General features: G+C 38.4%; 1 protein-coding gene across 4 annotated transcripts in view; it reads left to right on the plus strand.

Annotated features, from left to right (window-relative positions):
• Positions 1-26,418, plus strand: part of NBAS (NBAS subunit of NRZ tethering complex) — a 406,507-nt gene that overhangs the window by 254,315 nt on the left and 125,774 nt on the right. For all 4 annotated transcript variants that reach the window (XR_012157919.1, XM_073335981.1, XM_073335983.1 and 1 more), the window contains exons 41-43: positions 9,667-9,896; positions 17,962-18,072; positions 22,582-22,832. Coding sequence is in view for 3 of the 4 variants with exons in the window: in XM_073335981.1 (XP_073192082.1) it covers positions 9,667-9,896; positions 17,962-18,072; positions 22,582-22,832 (592 nt within the window). In the remaining variant the exon portion in view is untranslated. The remainder of the gene's footprint in view (positions 1-9,666; positions 9,897-17,961; positions 18,073-22,581; positions 22,833-26,418) is intronic.

Raw genomic sequence — 26,418 nt, forward strand, 5'->3', positions numbered from 1 at the left:
CCCCCAAGCACTCCATCTCAGGGCATGATTTTTGGATAAGTGGCAGCTCTAGAATATTCGCACTCTGAAGCTGTACAAAGTGTCCTTACTAAAAAATGAATAAATTCCTCTAGGGAATCTACTTAGCCAAGTGGAAGAGTTTCTCTATATGTACACAACAAAAACTTGTTTCCCCAGAAGCAACAGATATTCCCCTTATTCTGGACTATCTTTCCCTCAAATCAGCTGGTCTTTCCATTAACTTTATATTGGTCCATGTGGCAGCAATCAGTACGTATCACCTATGTTCACATGGTTACTCCGTTTTCATTTGCCCACTGACTACCAGATTCTGGAAAGGTCTAATTGGAACTTTTTTGCCAGTAAGGAAATTCACTCCTCGGTGGGACTTAAAGCTTGTGCTTTCGGTGCTTAGTAAGCCGGCCTTTGAACCACTAGCTACATGTTCCATGTCTCTCTTCTTTAGGAAGGTTGCATTCTTTGTGGCTGTCAACTCAGTCAGGAGGGCAAGTGAGCTTTGAACACTGATGGCGGATCCACCTTACACCATATTCCATAAAGACAACGTTTCCTTGGTTTCACATCCTAAGTTCACCTGAACTAGCCAATCAATCCAATTATCTATGTTTTTCCCAAAATCACACTCATCTGAAGAGAAGAAGAGACTTCATTCCCTCAACATGCAATGAGCCTTAACCTTTTACCAACAAAGGAGAAAGCCAATCAGAAAATCACCCAGACTGTTCATCACTGTAGCAGAAAGACTCCAAGGTCAAGGTGTATCCTCTGTGAAGATCTCTAAATGAATCTTGGGCTGTATCTTACCCTGCTGTAAGTGGTTACATCTTCCTCCCCCTCATGTGGTGAGGGCTCATTCTGCAAGAGCACATCAGTAGTATTGCTTCAAGTAGTACCTGTACTTGACATTTGCAAAGCAGCTACATGGAGTTCCATTGCACATTCACTAGTACAGGATGCTGATGCATCCTTTGGGACAGCGGCCCTTCAGACAGCTCTCTGCTTGCATCCTCGCACCTTCTCCTACTTGATTACTTCTTGTGAGTCACCCCCAGTGGAATACACATAGGGGCCATTACTTGAAGAAGAAGAGAAAGTATTTACTTTATGACAACTGGAGGTTCTTTGAGATGTGTAGTCCCTATCTGCATTCCAGTACCCATCCTCCTTCGCCTTTACTTTGGATCATTCTTGGATTCGTGGTAGAGAAGGAACTAGAGGCATGGTCGGTCTGCTCTGCTCTTTTATCTCCTCAGCTGGAGGCACAAGGAGAGCAAGGGTGCATGTGCGGGCCAAAGGAATTCTCAGATTCTCAAAGAATTCTCCAAATTTGGGTGCCTGGAGCACATGTGTACCCACAGTGGAATACAGATAGGGACCATACATTTCAAATAAGCACCAGTTACTCTAGTGTAAATAACTTTTATATTCCTCAATGAGTTTAGTCTAAAATGCAATTTTTTTTTTGGTATGGTATTAGATGACCCATTTCACATAGCTCTTTGGATGATCCACACACACCTATCTTGCATCTGTCACTCATCTCTTTATTCCATCCGAACTGAAATTCCTGTTCACCCCTCTACTCAATAGCTTCAGTCATTCCTTAACATCTGCTGTCTAATACAGAAGTTGTTCTGTACTGCAGGACTAGTTTCCTTCCTGGTTCCTCCCAGTTACAATTATACAGTATATATTTTAGCTATTCTCTCTTCAGATTGTTAGATTTCATTATCTTGTTTCTACACAGCTCTTGCAGCTAATTTTGTTCAAGTAATATATTTCATCTTGCCTATTAAATTTCTCAAAAAATAATCTTTTTACTTAATAGGTAAGATGAAATATATTACTTTGAACAAACTTAGCTGCAACAGCTGTATAGAAACAGGATGATAAAGTCTAGCAACCTGAAAATATATATAAAATGGAACAGAGCAAAACAGATTTTCTCTCTGTCTACCTCTTTCCACTATAGCTATTTTGGGAGTTGCTGCCACCTCATGTAACAAGGCATAGCACCCTTCAGGTTGTTCATCTTTCCCAATGCCACTTTGGTCCACAACATTGTGATATTGTTTGTAGTTATAGATAGCTTCTGCTTTTGACTGGGTATTCAGGCAATAGCACAAATTCTGACTGCCTGCACTGAGGTCAGAGTTTAGTTCTCATCTCTCCAAGTTTCCTCAATAGCAATTTTCCCCATCTTAAAACTTTGCATCTAAATCAGTGGGGTTTTTTGTGCAAATTATTGAAAGATAAAAATCTCAAAATAGAAGGTATCTGTAAATAAATGCCTATAGTTGCATATTTTGGAAAACACAATTAGGCAGGCACAAGGCTAGTGTTATGAATATTAGCTACATATCCAGAGAGAGTCTGGGTCAGGCTAAGTGGCTTTCTCTCAGCCTATCGTGTGAATTTCTTGAATTTCAACATGGCTCAAGAAAGTGTGTTTGCCAAGGGGTGGATGTTCTGTGTTTCAGAAACCACTTCCTCTTTGTTTTCCCTAATAATCTACCATTTGGTAACCAAGGACACAGGCTATCAATTGCATCATTTCCATGAACCAGACCTAACTTCTGTTCAGAAATCTCCCCATAACCTAAAGCTCGCTTCATCTGTATAGCGGTTATATTTACTTTAGAAACCTCCTTTCAAAATTACATAGACGCTACTAATCTTTGTTCACTTGTATGGTAAAGTAAGGACTACCCAAACCACAACCCCAATGCTTGAGAGTTCAGAGTGCGCATACAGTTTTTCTGTTTCCTCTACTTTCCTTTCCTGGAGCATCTGGATAGGGTGTGGACAGAGCTATTGCTTGCCCTAAATGCCTGTCTCGCTCATCCATTCTCCAGTCAGGGGAAGTATTTTGCACTTCATAAAGGTATGTGCAGTTGGGAGCCCCTGACTATGGGTTGCATGCAAACAGCCCAAAGCACTCCTATAAAGTGTCTTAAGTCTAACAGCAAATTATATTTCACATATTACTCTACTGCCAATCAATTAAATAGAAAGAAACACAAAATCGCACAGGCTATTCCAAAATCAAATCCAAATGTATATTAAAAATAAATACATAAAAATAATAAAAAATTGAACTATCTGAAAGCAATTTGGGGTATATTCTTTCCACTGTTGGAAAAAAGTTTATTCACAATATGAACTTCACTTTGTGTCAAAATAAATTATTCAGTTGTCATATCTTTTCTTTTTGTGATATTGTGGACATTTTTTTGTTCTCCGTTCCCCAACATACAACTATTAGAGTTCGTAATTACAGGGGTTGGCATCTACATTTTCCATCTGCATTTCCAGGAGCTCTATGCTATTAATTCACAAAGAAAACTGTGGTGGAGCTGTCAGTTGAAAGTACAGAAATTAAGTCAAAGTACAAGTTGACTGTGTAAACCATGATTTGATGCACATCTAAGTTTCATAAATCGTGAGAATTGTGAGCTCTTTGTTCAGGCTTCTATATGCAGAGATGTTTTTTCTTTAAGATATGGTCATCCTAATAGCATAGAATAATGTTCTTTTGTGCTGTGAATATGTACAGCTTGAATAAACACCAAAGTGAGGAGAATGATTCAGAAACCGAAAAGCTTTGCATTTATTTTAAGCTCTTTAAAATGAGGAGCTAATGAGATATTATACAACGTTCCATTATCTTGATGTCTTGTTAGAGCTGAGAGAAATACATCTGAAAATGTCTGCCTGCTGAGCACCATGCACTGTCATTGTGTCTTTAAAACATGTCTTATTTAAAACACTTTTGTGAAGGGCAACAAAAATGATTAGGGGGTTGGAGCACATGACTTATGAGGAGAGGCTGAGGGAACTGGGATTGTTTAGTCTGCGGAAGAGAAGAATGAGGGGGGATTTGATAGCTGCTTTCAACTACCTGAAAGGGGGTTCCAAAGAGGATGGATCTAGACTGTTCTCAGTGGTAGCAGATGACAGAACAAGGAGTAATAGTCTCAAGTTGCAGTGGGGGAGGTTTAGGTTGGATATTAGGAAAAACTTTTTCACTAGGAGGGTGGTGAAGCACTGGAATGTGTTACCTAGGGAGGTGGTGGAATCCCCTTCCTTAGAAGTTTTTAAGGTCAGGCTTGACAAAGCCCTGGCTGGGATGATTTAGTTGGGGATTGGTCCTGCTTTGAGCAGGGGGGTTGGACTAGATGACCTCCTGAGGTCCCTTCCAACCCTGATATTCTATGATTCTATGAAGGCCAAATATTGTACCTGTGTCAATTACTTCTAAGGGTGTACATGTACAAATATGTGCACATAACTTACCTCCTTTTCTCTTTGACACATTTAATTTCAGCTAACCTCATAATTTTTATGATCATGTATCATTTTTTAGATTTATTTTTTGAATTTATAAAATATTTGCAAATTGTTTGTGAGCTTTACTTTAAAAGATATAATTAACAATTAAGGAAACACATATAAGTGAGATTTGAGGGGAATATAAATTAGGAGAAACATGGTATTAAGACCAGGATGTCTCAACAGAAGGGGAAAGAGGCAGAATTACTTTCTCATGATCTAATATTGTCAATGATTTATTTCGTCCTGGGACACAGGATTCTAACAGTTACTAGTTCTGTTGTTTTTGTATTGAGTTGTATGGTGCATAACTGGATAAATGTGATGCAAAAGTCCCATGTAAAACAAAAAAGCACTGTTGAATACTCAAGCCCACCTTCTCTACTGGCCATGTCTTTCCATCGAATAACATTAAGTTCCTGTGAGTGAAAAATGCACTCCCTTTCTAAAGGACTCACTGGACTCCAAGGTCCTAGGACTGCAAGGGGTGAGTGACTTACTCTTTTTACAACCTAGATTGACTGTACTGAATTGAATTCAGCATATTTCTCAAAAAGAAATATGAAACTTTTCTTTTACTTAAACACAATTGCTCACTTAAAAAGAGATTAGCCTAAAGTGGCAATGTTTCATAATTTTTAATAAAAAAAAATCAAAGTCACATTGGGACTTGTGACTAAGGTGGAAAAAGTCAGCTAAAAAGGAAATGCAAGATGAATTCGAGTAACTTACTATAATTATCTTAATAGCCATCGTTTTCAATCCCTGTGACATTAGTGAGAAATAATTTGTCCATGTGGGAGTTATTTCAGTATCCGAGGGGTCAAGAATCTCATGTGTAAAGGAGAAGAAACACCTTTTAGTACACAAGTTTGTCTGAATTTGAACAATTCAAGTGAAGAAAAGAGTATTGTAATTCAGATATTAAAGAGAGAATGTTAAGGTCTCGTGCTTTTGTATAGTACAATATTCATGCCAAAAAAGAAGAAACATTATCACAGATTACTAAAACTCAATCTGCAGTTCATAACTCAGTCACCTAATACTGACTCAAGTGTGGATTTTAAATATAGGAAGACACAGCTTTCCCTGCACCTTGCATTTAGAGTACAAGGTATTTTATTGTTATTAAGGACCATCACAGGGCTGAGTGATTTGGGGGAAAGGATAGGAAAACCATAGAGAGAGTTGGATCTCAAAAACCAATGGATGATGAAAATAAGGACATGTAGTTATTAATTTTTGGTATATGCAAATCTTGACATTTCCAGTAACTGAATTATATGTACAGGTTAACTGTCAGTTGTGCTGCTAAGATGATTGTTAAGGAGGGATTTGAATGAGAAGAAGGTGATGGCTTAGTGAACAAAATTTTTGAGATTATTTTATGGATAAGGGGCGGACAAAGCTAGTAGCCCCAAAATCAAATTTTTTCTCTTTAGTCTCAAACAGTAATCCATCTTATCACAACGGCTGTGCAGGCACACTTGAAATATAGCTCATCTACTGTGTTACTCTTGTATGGAAAAGATAATGAATGCTTAGGTTAGAAACATTATTGGAGAGAAGCAGACAATGCTGTCAGAAATCAACAGGTGCAAATGTATATATTTTGGTCACATCGGGCATAGAAATGGAAGTAACCTTGAGAAGATTATTGTGGAAGGAATGGTGGTTGGTAGTTGTAGTAGGGGATGACCCCAGTAAGGAGACAGATAGAAAGTGTGCAGCAGATCACGGGGAGGTCAGCTGCTGAGTGCTTGAAGCTAGTGAAGAATCAAGAAGGCTTCTGAAAATTCTGTGTTGAAGTCACCAATATCATCCATGAATATGTGGATTTTGCTTACTATGTTAAGGAGAAATATCAGTTAAGACACCTGGTACAGTGTGACCCTCGTCTCTGACTGAGGAATGTAGGTGCTACTGCAGCGTTGTTTTTGATGACGATAACTAATCACAGGTAGCTGACACAGTGTTGAGCACAATCTGCACTGACTGCCAAGTCACAGTTAACACTGTGGCATCAAACTTGATAGTTTCCTGTTGTGTTCAAATGATATAAAATTTTGTAAATTAGACAAGCCTATGGTGGAGCATCAGGGAGAAAAGATATATTGTTCAACCACTTGTCTTAAAGTATTAGGAAAGATTTACCTAATAAAAGGAAGCAGGGGAATCAGGCTTGTAGCCACACTTTCTCAGTGTCTGAGAGAATTTGAAAAGCCAACAGATTGTCATGTACTTGTCTTTTTTTTTTTTTAACACATAGCATTAGAAAGAACAAACTGATTCTAACTTCTTATCTAGCCTGTTGACTGTTTAAGAATATTGAGGCGCCTATGAACTACATAAGTATGGTGGTAAACAGTGTGCTCTGTAGCCTTTTTTGCAGGTTTCGTTTATAATTAATGATATTATTAGTGTTTGTGTTTACACTTCCCTCTCCCCCGTATTTTAATGAAGACAGGTTTTATGTGAATGTAGAAATATTAGTATATTCTAAAAGGATACTGTGAAAATTTATTTCATAATTTAAATAGCTTTTTATTCATTCTTTAAGCCCCACACAGCTTGACACTGAAATGTTTTTTATATTTTATTATCCATCACTAGGTTCTTCTTCTTGTTGAATAGCCAATAAATATCACACTAGTAGCATCAATGTTATTTTAAAAGTCATTTTAGGGGGTATAGAAGAAGACTGAGTGAGCAGAAAGAGAAGGGATAAAACATGTAATAATTAAATGGACTATGAAAACAGACACAGTTGAGAAAAGTATTTTCCTGGATTCATAGATTTTAAGGCTAGTAGTGATCATTGTGGTAATCTGTTCTGAGCACCTGCATAACACAGGCCATGAGACTTGCCTGGATTAATTCCTGCTTCCGTTTCAATAGCTGTGGCTGAACTAGAACATATCTTTTAAGAAAAAGAATCCAATCTTTAAATGAAGATTTACAGGGATGAAAAATATATCACATGGTATATTGTGGTAAATTGTTCCAGCACTCAAAACCACTGTTAAAAATGTTCACCTTATTTCTAGACTAAATTTGCCTAGCTTCAACCTCCAGCCATTGGATCTCATTATTCCTTTGTCTGCTAAATTGAAGAGCCTTTGTTATCAAGTTTCCATATGTAAATACTTATAGATTGTGATCACATCACCACAGGACCGTCTCTTTGGTAAAATTATCTTTGAATCTCTCACTATAAAGCATATTTTCCCAGTCCTTTAATCATTTTCATGACTCTTCACTGAACTTTCTCCAATTTCTCAACATCCCTCTTGAATTGTGGACACCAGAACTGGACATAGTATTTCAGTAGCAGTTCCATCAGTGCCACGTACATAAATAATAGAATCTCTCTACTTCTAAGGAGATCCCCCTGTTTATAGGTCTAAGAATTGCATTAGCTCTTTTAGCCACCACATCCATTTTATTTATCATTATTTATTATTTATATTGTGATAGCACAACAAGAAAAAGATGGTCCCAGACCAAAGAGTTTATAATCTATTATAAAAGAGAGACAAGTGGGTATATACAGACAGATTGGGGAGAAAAGGAAACAGAGAGACAGTACTGCTCAGCATGAAAAGCAGTAGTTTCAGCACACTGTTGTGAAGGCCAAGACTATAATAGGATTAAAAAAAGAACTAGATAAATTCATGGAGGATAGGTCCATCAATTGCTATTAGCCAGGATGGGCAGGGATGGTGTCCCTAGCCTCTGTTTGCCAGAAGCTGGGAATGGGCGACAGGGAATGGATCACTTGATGATTACCAGCTCTGTTTATTCCCTCTGGGGCACCTGGCATTAGCCACTGTCGGAAGATAGGATACTGGGCTAGATGGACCTTTGGTCTGACCCAGTATGGCCGTTCTTATGTTGCACACTTGCTACCTATCCGTTGTCAAGTTTTCATAAGCATCTTGACAAAGGAGAGTGTTATGGATGGATTTGAAGGAGGAGGCTTTGCAGATATTACGGGGGTTCCTCCCAAGTATGATAGGCAGCATGGAAAAAAGCACAGAGGTGCTTTTTTGAAAATTCAAAAAGAGAACAACGAAGGCTGGCTTTTTTGGTAGAGTGTAGGCGAGTCAATCTCAATAGTGTATTAGATATAGTCAATGTAGGGCCTTGAAAGTGAAAATCAGTAGTTAGCTTCTAGTGAAGAAGGGGAAGTGAAAAGTAGGTCAGATGTTGGGCTTATCAGCCTTTGCAATGTATTTTAAGTAGTTTAGGTATGTATAAAATGTATTTTACTTTATTTTTCATGTTATGCTTTTTTGCAAGAACGTAATTATTCATGTATCTTGTGAACTGCAAAGTAAATTACTCTGTCACCCACTAGGAAAAGTTCTGGCACCATTACATTACATTATTTTCTGCCAGTTTCATTGCTATATTTATTATTTATTTAAGCATTGTCAGTGGGTTTAGTGCTGTACATGGCACACAGTGGGTCAGACAATACAAAATTATTTGGGGCCAGATTTTCAAAAGTGTATATGTCTCTGTGCCATTGATTTATGAATGTGGAAACTATAATGCACGTTCAAAGATCTGATTTCTGTGTGCAGTTTTGAGCTAGATACTACAGCAATTATGCACTTTAAATACATAACACAGATGATTTTTAAACCTATAAACAACTCTTTGTCCTGTTATGGATATGCTGTTACATTTGTGTGTTATTTCTCTCAGTACATTGGAATCAGTCATTGATTCAGAAGAATTATTTTAATATTTGTGGTATGTTCCTGTGTTTGACTGTAGGATGGTCATTAGCTAATTTGTAATCAGTAATATTTGTATATTTTATACAGATAGTTTAGGGTCTGCTAATTAATCTTTCAAGTCAATGGATCAATAAATGCAGGATTTTCATAATAAAGAGACTTTTTCCTCTCCTTTTTGTGCTTTTACTACTATTGCAAAATGTGTACTTACGATATTACTTCGATAATCAAAAAGAAAATTTGTTTCCTTTATCTCGTACCATACAAATACAAGTTTGACAGCAGTGCAGATTTGACTTGCATCAATTATATATACGTGTTCAGGTTATTTAGCATTCAGTGGTCACACTTACATTTTTACCATTTTGAAAGGTTCCACGGTTTCCAAGAGGTTCCCTACGTTCAAAATGTGGAATACCACTAGATCTGATCATATCTCTCAGGATGGAAGAAATATTTCGTGTTTCATTAATGAAAACACCAGCAGATAGATCTTAGAATGGCAACTTTGTTTTAGAGTTTTTTAAAATAAAGGCTTTTTTAAAAAAAAAAATTGATTTCACAGGCTGACCCAAAAGAGCTGATTAAGATGGTCACAAAGCACGTTTCTCAGTGTAGCTCTGCAGACTGGCCTGAAGAAATAGCAACTTTGATTAAGCAACTGTACTACTACAATGAACGACTACTGGACTTCACTCAGGCTCAAATCCTTCAAGGCCTTGGCAAAGGAGTGGATGTGCAGAGGTTTACAGCAGATGACCAGTACAAGAGAGAAACTATACTGGGGCTGGCGGAGTAAGTAATTGCTCTTAGGTGTTTTTTCTTTTGTTCAAGGGGAAGTATTTAAAATTCAAAATAGGAAAGTAAATTTTCAGCAGCACTGACCTTCAGAAGGACTTATTAATCACTCATTTTGCAGGTTTATTTTGCAGTGTTGCTTTAAATGGGACCCTTTTTTCTCCAACCACTCTAGTCAAATGAAGTGGTGTTTGTCCAACAAAATGGATCAATAAGTGCAGGATTCGAATAGTAAAGATACTCTTTCAACTCTCTCCCGTCGCCCTTATCCTTTTGCTTCAGCTGCTACTATAACAGTCCATTAAAACAGATGCCCTAAAAGGGGGGGGGGGATTTCTGAACCATGCTAAAAAATAGTGTCTTTCACTATTGAATTTTAATAAATTATAGATAAACCCTCTGTTTTAATGTTGATAATTTAGTTATAGTAGACTTACATTGCAAAAATGTATACACTCCCCCTGCTTCCCCCCCCCCCCCCGAAAAATCTGGTAGATTGTACATCAGTCTCATATCATTGACTAGAGACCCAGCTCTATTGGATTTCCCATTCAATTTTTCTATTGAATTGTAATCCTGATTTCTAGAATCCCTTTGTTCTAGTCTTGAGGTTCTTGAGAATAGGCTGCAGAGTTCCTCCTTAAAGCCTTGATTCACATAGAAATGACAATACTGAGCATCAAAATACCTCACTTTTAGGTACCTAGAAAATCACTGTGATTCCCAAAGTCTGATATGGGTGCCTAGGCTCCCTATACAATGAATGGGGAAAGATAGGCACCTTAGAATGGCTCCCTATACAATGAATGGGGAAAGATAGGCACCTTAGAAGATCCAACAAGTAAGGCTGCTTCTCACCTAAGATAGACAAAGGGAGATGCCAAGCTAAGGAGTGTTTTGCTAAGGTTCTCCCCTCTCTTGGAGGTAAGTGTCTAAGTACAGACTGCACGAAGGTTCCTCCCTCTGCTTGGGATTCTCAGCTGTTAACCTTGTCTTGGCATTAGGTACCTATGCCATTTTAGCAAGGAGCATGGTACGGGTGAAGAACCTCATTCATAATTTTTAACCCAGTGGTTAATATACTGACCTGAGATGTGAGAGACCCTCTCTTCAAGAACCTGTTCTACCTGAGGGTGGGGAGAAGGGATTTGAATTGGAACCTGCCACCTCTCGGGTGAGTGCTCTCACAACTGGGCTATGGGATATTCTGCTTTGGGGCTTTCCTCAGTCTTTCGTGTTGAAGCTGTTTCATGGCGGATAAATATATATATATATTTTAAATGGAGCAGGTGGCTGGACCCTGGGTCTCCCACCTCCGTGGGCAGAGGTCTAACCACCAAGCCACAGAATCATTTTTCATGCTTGCTCTCTCTGGCTCAGTGTTGAAGGTATTCCACTGTGGATAAATTAATGAAAGAATCATTGGGGCCAACGGGTGAGCGGAAGAGATAAATTGAGAATATGATTCTGTAGCCTCGTGGTTAGAGCACCCTCTTTGGAGGTGGGGGATCCAGACCACCTGTGCCAATGACCTTTTAAAATATTATTTATCCATAATGGAACTTCAACAGGAGAAACTGAAGGAGCCCCCATGTCAGAATATCGCAGAGCCCAGTAGCTAGGGCACGCATCTGGGAGGTGGCAGATGACTGTTCAAATTCCTTCTCCTCACTCAGGTGAAGAAGGAGGACTTGAACTGTGGGTCTCCAACATCCCAGGTGAGTACCCTAACCACTGGGCGACAAGTTATGAAGATGCTGCTCCCTCCCTTCTGGTCCATTTTGTGTAAGCTCGTCTAGAGGGACCTGGTCCAGTAGCTGAACTCTGAGGATGTTATCAGTTCGGTCCCCACAGGCAAGTTAGGTGGAGGAATGCCTAATTTTCTCCAGCTTGTGCGGTGCTTAGACATTCGGACGACTGGCGTGGAGCTGCAGTGCACATGCTCACAAGCAGAAACATAGGCACCTATGGAACTTTTTCTGTGGAAATTTAGGCGCAAAGCAATTTTAGAGGCCTGCAGGGCTTGGGGACAGCAGAACGGGGGATTTGGGAATCCCAGTGGGGCCTGACTGGGGATTTAGCCACCTAAGGTGCCAGGGAGGCACGTAAGTCCTTTTGTGAATCCAGCCCTAGGGATTTTCAGTTGTGTATATTGCACCTGCATCCTTTTTGATATCATCTACACAAGAGAAGTTTAGTGTTCCAGAAACTTGATTCTTCCTAGCACCCCGTAAAAACATGTCACCTTTGTCTGCAAATGCTCCTAATAGTGTACGTGTTTGTCAAATATTGTTTGGAGTTAAACAGCCATGCCTGCTGCTCTAAATGAACAGAATTTCAGCAGATTCATGCAAGACTTGAATACCAGCTAACACAGAGAGTCGGTGACAACCTCCTGCTACCCTGTAACAGTCACATTGCATCATCTTGTTCCAATTTTAACCATCTTGTGCATAAGTTGTTGAAGAGAATATATGGATGCTATCACTCTTCCATCACGATAGTAGTTCATGGCTAAAATTTTTAGATTATAGGGTCACAAAGAAACACTGATACAAATTATTTGATTAAGCATAGTATCAAAACAAAAGTATCTCATTCAACAGCTTTTGCCCTACATTTATTATACTGAAGGCGATGGGATTTTTTTCTGCATAGGGATTGCGTGATTAGGCCCTACATTCCCTAAAGTTGCTCCAGGCATCTTTTAATTTTTTTATTGGAGTTGTCTTTCCTTTATCTCCGTACTCAAGGAGATGGTTGCATCATCTTAATACCATGCTGATGGCTTAAATGGTGTTTGTTATTTTTGTGTAATAAGTTCATCATGCAATATTCTACCTTTTTATGAATCTTTATTTTTGGCATGTGTAATGACTTTGTATTTTTAGAGTTCTTCCTTTTTTTTTCTATAAACAAAATAAATATGAAGTGAAAGTTGAGGAAATTCCTCACAGCATACATAGATTGTTGAAAATACAGAAAAGAAGAATTAACGAAATCTAAGTTTCACATCTCATAGTTTAGGATGACAGTTCTGCTAGTTCGGGCAATTGCAAAGATTATGTTAAATGCTTGTTCATCTCACAGCTTTCTTGGTTTCATTTTCTCATTTGACCCCTAATCTGCACATATTAATTAAAACAATATGTACATTTAATATAATTTTGAAGCATATTTTTATTATTTATTTTTGAATTATTAAAAGAAAAACTCATGTTTTGCACCATGCATTAAATGAGGATCACTCTGGAAAGATGGTGTCTTACTTACCAAACAATTTCTGCTAAAATGAGCAGTTTGCTTGCTAAAATTACTTAAAGAACAAAATGGTGTTGGTTTTATCTTGCATATTTATTGTATTCTCATCAGGGCCTATTATGCATTATTTATCAAGCATTTAAACATTGGTGAGGTGTCTCAAACACCTAGGTCAAGACTAGTCCCTGTCCCAAGCAGCTTACAATTTATTTGGACAAGATGGACACAGGGCATATGGGGATGGGGAGAGAAGATAGAACTTGATATAATGTAATATATACAGTCGAACATTCATTCTGATTTGCTGATAACTGTTGTGCTATCCTGGCCACAAATCAACTCTACTTTTATGTACTGAATCACACCACAGAAAAGTGTGGACACTCCTTCACAAATAATGATTACCGATCAGGAACAGTACATGATTCTCTAGTGAAATTTTATGATTATAGCTTCTTTTTAAAATAGAATAATGTATGAGAACCTTGCTAATTCACACTCATGGTGGGGATCCCATTGCCGATTAACTTTTAAAAAAAATTGTATGGGTCAGTTTCTTCCTGACTTGTACACTGTGGTTTACTGGAGGACAGAAAGGATGCCAGTAGTCTCTTCCCACATGTGAATACAAGTATTGAGCCTAGTTTTTCCTTGTGGAGTATGGAGACCGGAAGCCTTGCTGCAGTGGAAGGGTAGAAAGTGGCGATGCTGTCATGAGCAGAAAAGACACCTATAAAAAGAGAAGAAAAGAGATAATAGATAAACATCTGTGTTCTAACACTATTTTTTTATTCTAACATTTTGGTTTACCGCTTTTTAATTTGCACAATATATTAATCAATGCAAAATGTTTTTTTGCCAAATCTTTGCCAACAATGATTTGATAATTGCAGAAAGGCACAGATGCATCACAGGGAGTCTGTTTTGCTATGATATTATCGCTTTTTGGGTAAATACTCATAAACTAAAGGCCATTAACATATCAAAGGTGTGATATTCCAGCATGATATCGTTCCCTGCTCATATATATTATCCATTATCTTGTTTTAATTCTTCCATATTTTATGGAGAATAGTGCAGTGGGATGTCATGATGAATTTTATGGGAAGTGTGGGAGCCAGGATAAAAATACATTAATGTGTGCACTAGGGATCAGAAGGGAAGGAAATTGGGGTGGAGCCAATGTTCTAAATCTAAAACTTCTTCAATATAGAGCAAGGCATTAAATAATTGCAAAAATAGTAGAAGCAACCTTTATTTTTCTTCCCAGTTGCCCTTTTATTGCTCTGGTAGTCCAGTGTCAGTGATGTAAGAAATGCTGCGTAGATTCTTGCAGTTCTGTTGCCAATACTGTCCACTAGCCTCCTGTGCAACTATTCTTCAATCATGGGCAAAATAATGGAACAGCTGTTATGGGACTTAATTCATAAAGAATTAAATTGGGATAATATAATGCCAATCAACATGGCTTTATAGAAAATGGACCTTGTCAAACTAACATGATATCCTTTTTGGATGAGATCACCAGTTTGGTAGAGAAAGGTAATAGTGTTGATGTCCTATGCTTTGGCACCCATAAGGCATTTAACATCTTGATTAAAAAACTAGAATGATACAAAATCAACATGGCACGCTTAATAGGGTTAAAACCAGGGTAGCTGTTCAGTCTCAAAATGTAATTGTAAACTCAGAGTAATGACCAAAAGGGTGTGTTTCTAGTGGGGTTCTACTTTATTTAATATTTTAATCAATGCTCTAGAAAAACACCATAAAATCATTCTTATTATTTGTATTTCTATAGCACATAGGACAGGGGTGGGCAAACTTTTTGGCCTGAGGGCCACATCGGGTTTCCAAAATTGTATGGAGGACTGGTTAGGGGAGGCTGTGTCTCCTCAAACAGCCAGGTGTGGCCCAGCCCCCGCCTCCTAGCCGACCCTTCCCATGCTTCTCGCCCCCGACAGCTCCCCTGGGACTCCTGCCCCATCCAACCCGCCCTGTCCCCTGAAGGCCCCCCCCGGGACTCCTACCCCATCCAACAGCCCCTGCTCCCTGTCCCCTAACCACCCCCAGACCCTGCACCCCTGACTGCCCCATCCAACCCCCCCTCCTTCCTGACTGCCCCCCAGGTCTCCTGCCCCATCCAACCCCCTGTTCCCCGCCCTCTGACCGCCCCGACCCCTATCCACACCACCACCCCCAACTCCCCTGCCCTCTATCCAAACCCCCTGCTCCCTGCCCCCTTACCGTGCTGCCTGGAGCACCGGTGGCTGGCGGTGCTACAGCCATGCTGCCCAGAGCACTGGGTTAGGCTGCGGCTCTGCAACTGCACTGCCCGGCTGCCCAGAGTGTTGCGCCGGTGGCACGACATGCTGAGGCTGCAAGGGAGGGGCTGGGGGCTAGCCTCCCGGGCCAGGAGCTCAGGGGCCGGGCAGGGGGGTCCCGTGGACTGGATGTGGCCTGTGGGCCATAGTTTGCCCACCTCTGACATAGGAGCTATAGTCATGGACCAGGACCCCATTGTGCTAGGTGCTGTACAAACAGAATAAAAAGCCCCAAAGAGCTAGAAATCTATTGTCTCTTGCCTTATACCTAGATAGATTCAGATAGACAGGGAACTACAAGGGAACAGTGGGACAGTATTGATCACCACGGTAGGCTATGGCATCAACGTGTCAGTGTCCTAACTGTTGTCAAGTTTATTGTATGCATCATGGCAAAGGAACATTTTAAGGAGGACAGTGAGGTCACTTCACAGATGATTACAGGGAGCAAATGTGCGGGGTGGCATGGAAGAAAGCATAAAAGTGCTTGTTTCAAAATTTAACAAATGATCGAGGCTGGCATCATTGGCCAGTCAGAGGCAGGAGTCCACATTTTGATTGTGAGTGAGAGATGATAGGTAAAATGGGGGTAAGCCATGAAGGGCTTGAAAGTGAAGACAAGCAGCTTATATTTTATGTGATAGAAAAGGGGAACCCAGTTGAAGAGATGGAAGGAGGGAAATTACATCATCTAAGTGATGGGCTAGGAGAATGATCTTTGCAGCGGCATTCTAAATGGATATGAGTGGGGCAAGATTGCATTTGTCTTGGCTAGAGAAAAGGGTATAGCAGTAATTGAGACGTGAGATTATGAAAGCCTAGCTGTATGGGTGGTTAGGAAAGGCTGTATCGTAGAGATTTTATGGAGAAAGAATATGCAAGATTTAGACACAGCCTAGATGTGTGTACCTAGAGAGAGGTCCAAGTTGAAGATGACACTCGGGTTATGGGCCTTAGTGATTTGATCTATCCCTACAGAGGAACAATTCTGAAACGGGGTAGCCAGTCTTGCCGACAAAGTATAACAAGATCCAATGGCTGGAATTTGAAACTAGACAAATTTATAAGGCCCAAGTTTTAACAGTGAGGGTAATTAACCATCAAAACAACAAACGGAGGGTTGTGGTCAATTCTCCATCACTGGAAATCTTTAAATCTGGATTGGATCTTTTTCTAAAAGATATACTCATCTTCAGACACAACTATTTGATTTGAAGCAGAAATTAATTCAAGGAAGTCCTATGTTCTGCAGGAGGTCAAGCTAGAGGATCACAACTGTTCCTTCCTAGTGCTATCTTTCCCCCCCGGCTCTTCCTTGCAGTCCCATTTTCCTTACCTAATCAGTCCATCTCCACTTCTCAGGATTCTCGTCCCAGTCCCTGTTCCAAAGCATGGGGACACTAGAGCTGTTCAGGAAGGGTCACTAGTATTGATTAATATGGGGAAAATATATTTTTCCCTAGCCTTGTTCTCCAAAATGGCTGAACCATTTGGGCTGAAATTTTCCAAAATAATGTCAGCCTGAGTCAGACAACTAGCATAGATAATTTTACTCCAAACTTTAAAGTTTAGCAAACCTATAAGCAACTGAGAAAATGGAAAGTGTTGGGTGATCTTTATAGGCAGAGCTACCCGCCCCTGTCTCTATTATATCCCTTGAATCAGGGTTAAGTCCAAAAACCCCCAAAAGAAACTGCTCCTCAATAAAACTGTATATATATAGAGAGAGAGTAAGGACTGTCGATTAATCGCAGTTAACTCACGCAATTAACTGAAGAAAATTAATTGCAATTAATCGTGGTTTTAATCACACTGTTAAACAATAGAATACCAATTGAAATTTATTAAATATTTGGGATGTTTTTCTACATTTTCAAATATTTGATTTCAATTTACAACACAGAATATAAATTGTATAGTGCTTGCTTTATATTATTATTTTTATTACAAATATTTGCACTGTAAAAATGATAAAAGAAATAGTATTTTTCAATTCACCTCATACAAGAACTGTAGTGCAAACTTACAAATGTATATTTTTTGTTACATAACTGCACTCAAAAATAAAACAATATAAAACGTTAGAGCCTATAAGTCCACTCAGTCCTACTTCTTGTTTAGCCAATCACTAAGATAAACAAGTTTGTGTACATTTATATAACTTCTATTTGTATCTTTGAAAATCTCTCTCTAATATTTTAATACCTATACCTATGGGAATTTTTATTTATCCAGTACAAACAATTACAGAATGATAGAATTTTAATCTGTTTTACTTTTGAGAATAAAACAAAGAAGTAAAACCAAATTTAATTGTTGTTTCTCAGTGTGTGTGCATGGGGGCGGTGGGGAAGGTTTGCAGAGCAACAATGCCTTTTCTATCTTAAGTATTTTTCTCTGACTTTTTTTCTAAGCATCTTAGTGTGACCAGTTATTTTGTTTTCTCTTGCTGTGTTTTATGGTTCTCCCCTAACAAGAACACTTGAAGAAAATGTGTACAAGATCGCTCTTTCCTTGGCTCAGCGTTACAGTGTTCCGCTTTGGGAAGTTTATATGACACATCTTGAGTTTCTGTTCACTGATAGTGGGTAAGTGTTGAGACTCATCTGAATTAATTTACAGTTCTGTTCCATTGAGGTATGACCCATTCCAAGAGAATTTTCATGGCAGAAAGAAGCAGCTTTTGTTTACTAGATTTGTTTTACTTCCACATAGCATGCTTCACATTTTCCATATATTTACATTTTAATCAGGCCTTCCTTAACAACCCATAAGAGGATTAATGGAGGAAAGGTAGAAAGGCTCTTTAAGGCTTCATGAGCTCCAATCTACACCTCCATTGTTGTTCTTATTCAGCCTTTTGGGCTTTGGATCAAAGTACAAGTTCCTATGGTTTATTCAGTGTTTAGGCCTCTGTTTTCACAAAGCCCTAACATCACTAAATGCAAAGCATTTCTTCTCATGCCTTAGCTTCTTAAAATCATCTTATGATATGGAATTACTTTTTTCCAAATGAGTGTCAACTCACTAATGTCTAAGGCATTAAATATTTTATAGAATTTTGAAAACAGTTATATTCCTCAAGCAGTTCTAGAAGGTTCTTGTGCTTCTCCAAATTCATGCATGCCGGCAGGATGCAGTGGGCCTATTAAATGACACAGAAATGTATATGCTTCATTCCTGAGGATTTCATGATGGTTATTCAATTTCCATATTCATTGCATGTGTTGTTAACAGTAGAGAAAAGTGGGAGAAAATGTAACCTAAAAGAATATTGCTATCACATCTATGTATCTAACACTACTAAATACAAATTGTCTGAATTTTGTTGGAGAAACAGGTGTTGTGCTAAAAACAATTTAAATGTGTGTGAATTTTAGAATATTGATTAAGTTAAAAAGGTCATACTTTTGTATGTCTACTGACAATGTCATGATATATGAAATATAAGATTGTATTGGGGAATACATCTGGCTGATGCCAAGTTATTTATAATTAAGGATACAATTTTGTCACGGAGGCCATGGATTGCGTGACTTTAAAGGACCTCCATGACTTCTTTGGCTTCAGCCTGTACCAGAGCAGCAGGGCTGGAACAGCTGTCTAGCCCCACCGAAGTTAGCAGTCTGTCGACAAAGCTGACCCAGCCACAGTGGTAGCCACCCAAGGGCTGGAGCCGCAGCCAGGAGCTGTGTTTGTGCCTAGAGCAGCAGCTGGGGGCAGCCCCGCCTGGAGCAGCGTCCAGCGTCCCCGATTGTTAATGTCATTCCTCTCCCCACCTCCACTTTTAGAGAAAGTCTGGGACAGATCGCAGGCTTTCGTGAATTTTTGTTTATTGCCCATGACCTGTCTGTGATATTTACTAACAATACCCATGACAAAATCTTAACCTTAGTTATAATTGATCAGCATGCACAGGAATTACACTCATATTACATAAGCTTCAACTTCTTCATATAGGGCTTGATCCTCTTTGCATTAAAGTCAATCATAGTAATTTCACTGACTTCAATGACAGTAGGATCAGATTCCTAGTAGTTGTCACTGTGCCTTTTCATTTATTTATTTATATATATTTATGTATTTATATAATATGTATATAGAGTCACGTGAGGTTCTAATTTTTTATAGGAACACCTTTCATCTTTGTAGCAACTTCACAGAACTGGGTCCAGTTTAGGAGATTATGTCCAACTCTTGGTTATATTGGTTTAAAAAAGGATAAATGTAAAGTAATGCACATTGGAAAAAATAACCCCAACTATGCATACACTATGATGGGGGCTAATTTAGCTACAGCTAATCAGGAGAAAGATCTTGGAGTCATCGTGGATAGTTCTCTGAAGACGTCCACGCAGTGTGCAGCGGCAGTCAAAAAAGCAAGCGGGATGTTAGGAATCATTAAAAAAGGGATAGAGAATAAGACGGAGAATATCTTATTGCCCTTATATAAATCCATGGTACGCCCACATCTTGAATACTGCGTACAGATGTGGTCCCCTCATCTCAAAAAAGATATACTGGCATTAGAAAAGGTTCAGAAAAGGGCAACTAAAATGGTTAGGGGTTTGGAACGGGTCCCATATGGGGAGAGCTTAAAGAGGTTAGGACTTTTCAGCTTGGAAAAGAGGAGACTAAGGGGGGATATGATAGAGGTATATAAAATCATGAGTGTGGTGGAGAAAGTGAATAAGGAAAAGTTATTTACTTGTTCCCATAATATAAGAACGAGGGGCCACCAAATGAAATTAATGGGTAGCAGGTTTAAAACAAATAAAAGGAATTTCTTCTTCACTCAGCGCATGGTCAACCTGTGGAACTCCTTGCCTGAGAAGGTTGTGAAGGCTAGGACTATAACAGGGTTTAAAGGAGAACTGGATCAATTCATGGAGGTTAAGTCTATTAATGGCTATTAACCAGGATGGGTAAGGAATGGTGTCCCTAGCCTTTTTTGTCAGAGGGTGGAGATGGATGGCAGGAGAGAGATCACTAGACCATTACCTGTTAGGTTCACTCCCTCTGGGGCACCTGGCATTGGCCACTGTCGGTAGACAGGATACTGGGCTGGATGGACCTTTGGTCTGACCCAGTATGGCCATTCTTATGTTCTTATGATACCTTTGTTTCTAATTCTAATTGGTTTGAATTCATCACATACGCATAACAAGAACCTTGTGAGGCAGGCGAATACTATACACCCCTTTTTAAAAATGAGTAAGATGGAACAATAAGAGGCTATGCCAATTTTCCTTATAGCAGGTTCAGATGGCAGTGCATCTGGCTCTCGGTATAAATACAGAACAAAAGCAATGAACCAGGTCAATTCTTATCTCTTGTTTTGAAATTCACAACTAAACCAATTTCAGTTAAAAAAAAAAATGAAGATGTTGGCTTTACATTTGAAATAATTTATGGAGCTATACCTTTCAGTACCACTTGCACCCCTTTTAACATTAACTATTAATTAAAATGCATGAAAAAATTATCGTATTTTATAAAACATGAGACATAAGAGATAAAACTACTTATGTATGGAGTGGAGAGGTCTGAAGATGGAGGAACAGTCTGAATTTTTCTCTCTCAAAAAAAGTAAGAGAAAAAAAGCTACAGCCCTTAAATTTGAATGTGTTCCTATACTATAGTGGAAATGTATTGTGGGTTAAATTCTTCAGATTTGAGCTTGTCAAATTTACATTTTCAGCGTATTCTAGACATTTTCGGTTGTGGCTTTAATTCTGCCTGCATTTGTATTTAACGTTGTTTAGTTGTTCTTATCTGTACTAAGCTATTTCAAGAGATCTCTGGCCTTCCTGGTATTCTAAGTGTCATTTTCATTTTCAGTTAAATGTAATGAGTATCACTGGCAGGTTGACAGACGTGGAAAGTGGCTCTACAGAGAGTAGGTACAGAATGGGCAGTAATACAGCAGGTTTCTTCATCCTGTCCATAGATGTTTCTCAAAACTGTTGCATGAGGCTCACCATGAGGCATGAGAGGATAGCTGAATCTTCATGTGCATTAAATTTATGGGGAAATGCGTCAATGTGCTAACAGTGACTGAATGTATTTGAGAGATTAGGCTATCTGAAGGTAACCTCTGTATGATGACTATGTGCTACACTTGCAGGGGAATGGATACTCTGGTCTAAGCATTATCTATCAACATCATCTATTGCTAGTATAAACTGTTATAAAATCAACAAAGACTCAGTCTAGCACGTTCCACATGGAGAATCTTGTAGCATCCTGGCCTAAGTCATTTGCCATGTCACCAACAGTCCAGCAGATATTAACTTTCTGGTCATTACTGAATCAAAAAAATGACCTAAAGATATGCCATTACCATTTCCCTTTACTGACCAAGTTCTCTGACTGTATTGTACATCTAAAGCATTAATAATCATGCTTCAAGTGCATAGGTGCCATGTCGCTAATGAATATCCTAATTCTGCTGCTTATGCCCATGCATGTGCACATTCCTTTTTTATAATGTGAAGGTTTTTGCCATTTAAAAAAAATGTGGATAGCAAAATCAGGCAATTCATAATACGGAATAATTACTTTTTTAAATGGATAATTTAAAAAAAAATTGAACTATAAAAGCTCCATTTTCTTACCCTTTTAAAACTTAAATTCAGCCAAAATCTTGCTCCGTGATGGAGAACCCCCCCCGCCAAGTTTCATCTTTAAGTTGAATTTATGCAGCAAACTATAAAACCTGAAAATAGATTGTTTTTATGGAAATGGTGATCCAATATCTTTTGATGACATTGGAATGTAAAAGTATGAAATATTCTGTTGTAACTAATATGACGCTCTATATACATGTCTAAATAAGTAGTTTATTACCTAGCCTCTTGTCTTCTTGTTGCAAGAGCATGAATTATTTCAGAATTTCTTAAATATTTGTGATCAGTTTTTACCCGTCAGACATATGTACATAAAGTAGTATTCACACTTCAGAATCTGTTACGAAATTGAACCTTTCTGCTTAAGGGAAAAAAATGAGTTATCATGTCTCGTATGCATTCTAATACAAGAGGTATTTAATTTACTTGAGTGTCTAACCTTTAAAACAATATTTGTTTTACACACAGCTTATCTACTGGAGAAATAGAAGACAGAGCACAAAGTCTTGGTCTCTTTGAGACTTTGAAAACCAACCCTGAAGCCCTACATGAACACATGGTCAAATATGTTTACCCGGGTATTGAAGGCATAGATCACCAGCGGTTGCTTTATTATTTTACTCTCCTTGAAAACTGTGGTTGTTCAGAATTTGTAAAGCATGCTATCAAACCTGAAACTCACATACGGCTGCTGAAAAAATTCAAGGCCATTGCACCAGGTATGAGATTTATTGGTTTTGTACTCTATAGCTGTAGTTACTTATCACATTTATTCAGTTTTCTGAGTATTGACAAGGTCACACTTTCTAGTTTCAAATTATCAGGTGCTCTTTTATAAACAAATCAGATAGATGCAGGGAGCTCAATAGGTTTCTTATGCCTCAGAGGAAAATTAACCTTGTCTTTGGATTTATTGCATGTTTAGATTAGTCTTTCATGGCAAGCTACAGCAAAATGCATTGCTGAAAAAAAATTAAAGTGTTTTAATATTTCTAGTCTAGTAAATGTTAAATATTTTAGCTTATAAAAATGTTATGTAAATATGAAATGTCTCTTTCTGTAATTAAAATGAAATTCTCCATTCTGTGAAAATACGGATTACAGTGTATGAAGAATCTTAAAAAACAAAAACAAGCACTTGAATAACATACTGTGGACAGAAATGCAGTTTATGTAAAATCTGCTCTTGTAAAACTACCTAAAATGCATTCTGTGTATTGGTGTGCCTATCAAAAATCTTAATTACATAATACATAATTTCATAGATGTTAAGCATTTTTCTTTTTAAAGTTCATAATTTTTAAAATAATGTTGTTTGATATTACTTTATTCCTCAGAAAGGGATATAATTTTAACTATTATTTTTCATCCAGCCTGGCAACAGGCATTTATGTAATTATATTTTTAAGCAGGGCTAATAGTGTCCGCATTATTAAAGTTGCCTGACACTTCCTATTATAAGACCCTCTTTTCAGTTGTGTATAACTTTGCCAAATTGTAATTGTTTGGTTTGAAACTTGACATGATAGGTGTCTTCCTCAAGCTGAATGTTTTTAGAAAACATTTCAATACACAGAATGGAGCTGCTCTGGGGATGAATGAGGGTTGCATAGTAAATGAGGTGCTGTCTTAGGACTCCTGTCTCATGCTGCAGAAATTGGAAGGCGTGTTGTGAATAATACAGGGGATTGCAGGACGAAAAAGGACTGTCTCATGGTTAAATCAGTCAAATGCTGCGTTGGATAATTGGATTCTATCCCGGCCACTGCCAGAGAGTTCCTATGTGAAGCTAAGCAAGTCACTTAAAGTAAACTTTTCAGAGGTTCCCACTAATTGTTTGTGTTCCTCATTTTTTCAGTGCTCAACTTGGTCACATGAGGTCTGATTTGCAGAGGCGCTTAGTCACAGCTACAACCGAAGTCAATGTTTTAAATGTACACAGTGCTTTATAACGCTAAGAACTCTTTTTAAAAAAATCAAGTCTTAAAGGCTTCTCAGGTTGAGCACCCAAAAGTAGTGTACTGTTTGACCTTAATCTCTGTGCCTCAACCCCCCAGTTGTTATGTGGAGATAATAATACTCCCTTATTGCACAGGGGTGTTGTGAAGATGGATTGATTAATTAAGCATTGAGATGCTATAGTAATGAAGGCCATAGGAAAGACATGAGGATATTAATAATTCTGTCTTTATAGCAGGGTTTGAACAGTGTGCTGTGAATTAAGGCCTGAGGCCACACATTTAACTATGGGGACAAAACAGAATATTGAATACTACTCATTCAGTGAGCAGTTTGTCTATTCACTGAACGAGGCAGGGGTCCTGTGGAAAAAATAGCATTTAATCATGAAATTAAAATCTATCATAACAAATACACACAAAGGGCCAAATTAAGGTTGTACAAATAGATTTGTGGTATTTCCTAACTTTTGAGTATTTGACTTTGCAGCCTTAATAATGGTCTTGTACTACAGCTTTATGTGCAATATGTATATAAAATACATATGTACACACACGTTTACTTCACCCATGGTACTAGCAGCTCACACTCCCCCTTTTCAATTGCTCATATCTTTCACAATAAAATTTAAGCCAAATTTTTGTTTTTTGTAAGTCCAAAGGTGATTTTTTGAAAGTTTGAGCAATTTTTTTCTCTGATATTCTCAATTAAATGTTCATTTTAAAAAATCATGATCAAAATTTTGCTTTTGAATGATTTACTTGGCTAAGCCTAGAAACATCAAAATGTGATTGATTTCCAGACATATATTGCATTTAAAAAACTAATGTGTCTGAAGAAATGTTATGAATCTTGTTAAAAATAGCACTTTTTCTGTTTGTCTCTCCTTTGCTTTTTTGTCATTAAGTAGATGCAGCTCCATTAGTAGCAGAGTTGAGGCTGGGAGCTTGCAGAACTCATAAACTTCACAGAAGAGACAGCTGTGAAAAGCCATTAGCATAGGCCCAAGATTGAAGAATTTTAAAAGTTCCAAAGCGGAACATATGTAGATTTCTTTATTTCTGTGTGTGTGTTTGTTCTAAATTGGGAAATTAAATGTTAAAAACAAGTGTTATAACACTACTGCTGAAATAATAAGCATTCAGAAGTCAGGAAATTATAAAAGTTAAGATTGTTCCAACAACTTTATCTTTGTCATGGTGTAAATAGTATTCTAATCTGTTGTCTTTTTTATATAAATTTTTAATATATTATTGATTTGTTGTTAATGTATATCACAGTATTATATGATGGCTGAATTATGGTTGTGGGAGTAGTTTTAACATTTGCATTTCTTGGCTGCTGTGTACTTGCACCTTTAATCTTAATCTTGCCCTGTTGCTAGGGATTTTTTTTTTCCCATTTACCACAGTCATGGTATTATTATTTGTACACCACCATAAACGTGCATAGAATTGTAAAGACAAAAGACGAAGTCCCTGCCCTGAGGAGCTTACAGTTTAAGGCCTTGTCTACACTACCAGGGTAAGTCAACCTAAGTTACACTATTCCAGCTACATGAATACCATAGCTGGAGTCAACGTAGCTTAGGTCGACTTACTGTAGTGTCTGCACCACGCTGCGTCAACGGGAGAGTTTCTCCCATCGACTTACCTTACTCCTCTCATTCCAGTGGAGTACTGGAGTCAGCAGGAGAGGGCTCTGCAGTCGATTTAGTGGGTCTTCGCTAGACCCACTAAATCTTCCCCCGGTACATCAGTTGCAGCAGTGCTGATCCCAAGTAAGTGTAGACATGACCTAAGGCTCCCTGAGCTCAAGGAGACTCCTGAAAGTTAAGCATGTGTAAGCCTTTCCAGAAGGGCCCAAGTGAAAGCAAAATGTTTGAAGGATGTAGATAAACATATATCTGGCAAGAGAGGGTATGGGGCTGAGTGGAAGGGCTATAGTGTAAAGTAATGCTACTGAAGATGTTCCACCAATCTCTCAGGGTTATGGTTTTTGGACAGAGCAGGGCTTGTTTACTTTTCTTCATAGATGGGCACACTAAGTCTTTGTCTTCACTGACACACACTGTTTTTACAGCAAGATAACTAATATGATTGTTATCTCACTGTAAAATCCTAAATGGAGACAAGGCATTTGTAGTTCTTTTCACGAGGTAGCCAGGGAAAGTCAGTACTACCCCCTGGCAATGGGTGACCTTGCCTAGTTTATGTCTCTGTAAAACTAGTGTCTTGTCTCCACTCTTTTTACAGTGAGATAGCTCATGCGTGTTAGTTTTCCCTTGGTAAAATCCTACTTTTTGTCAGTGAATGCAGAGGTGGAAATTCAGGTTTTGTAGGCTTT

This window comes from Lepidochelys kempii, chromosome 3 (assembly GCF_965140265.1).
Source record: "Lepidochelys kempii isolate rLepKem1 chromosome 3, rLepKem1.hap2, whole genome shotgun sequence".
NCBI classification, from domain to species: Eukaryota; Metazoa; Chordata; order Testudines; family Cheloniidae; genus Lepidochelys; species Lepidochelys kempii.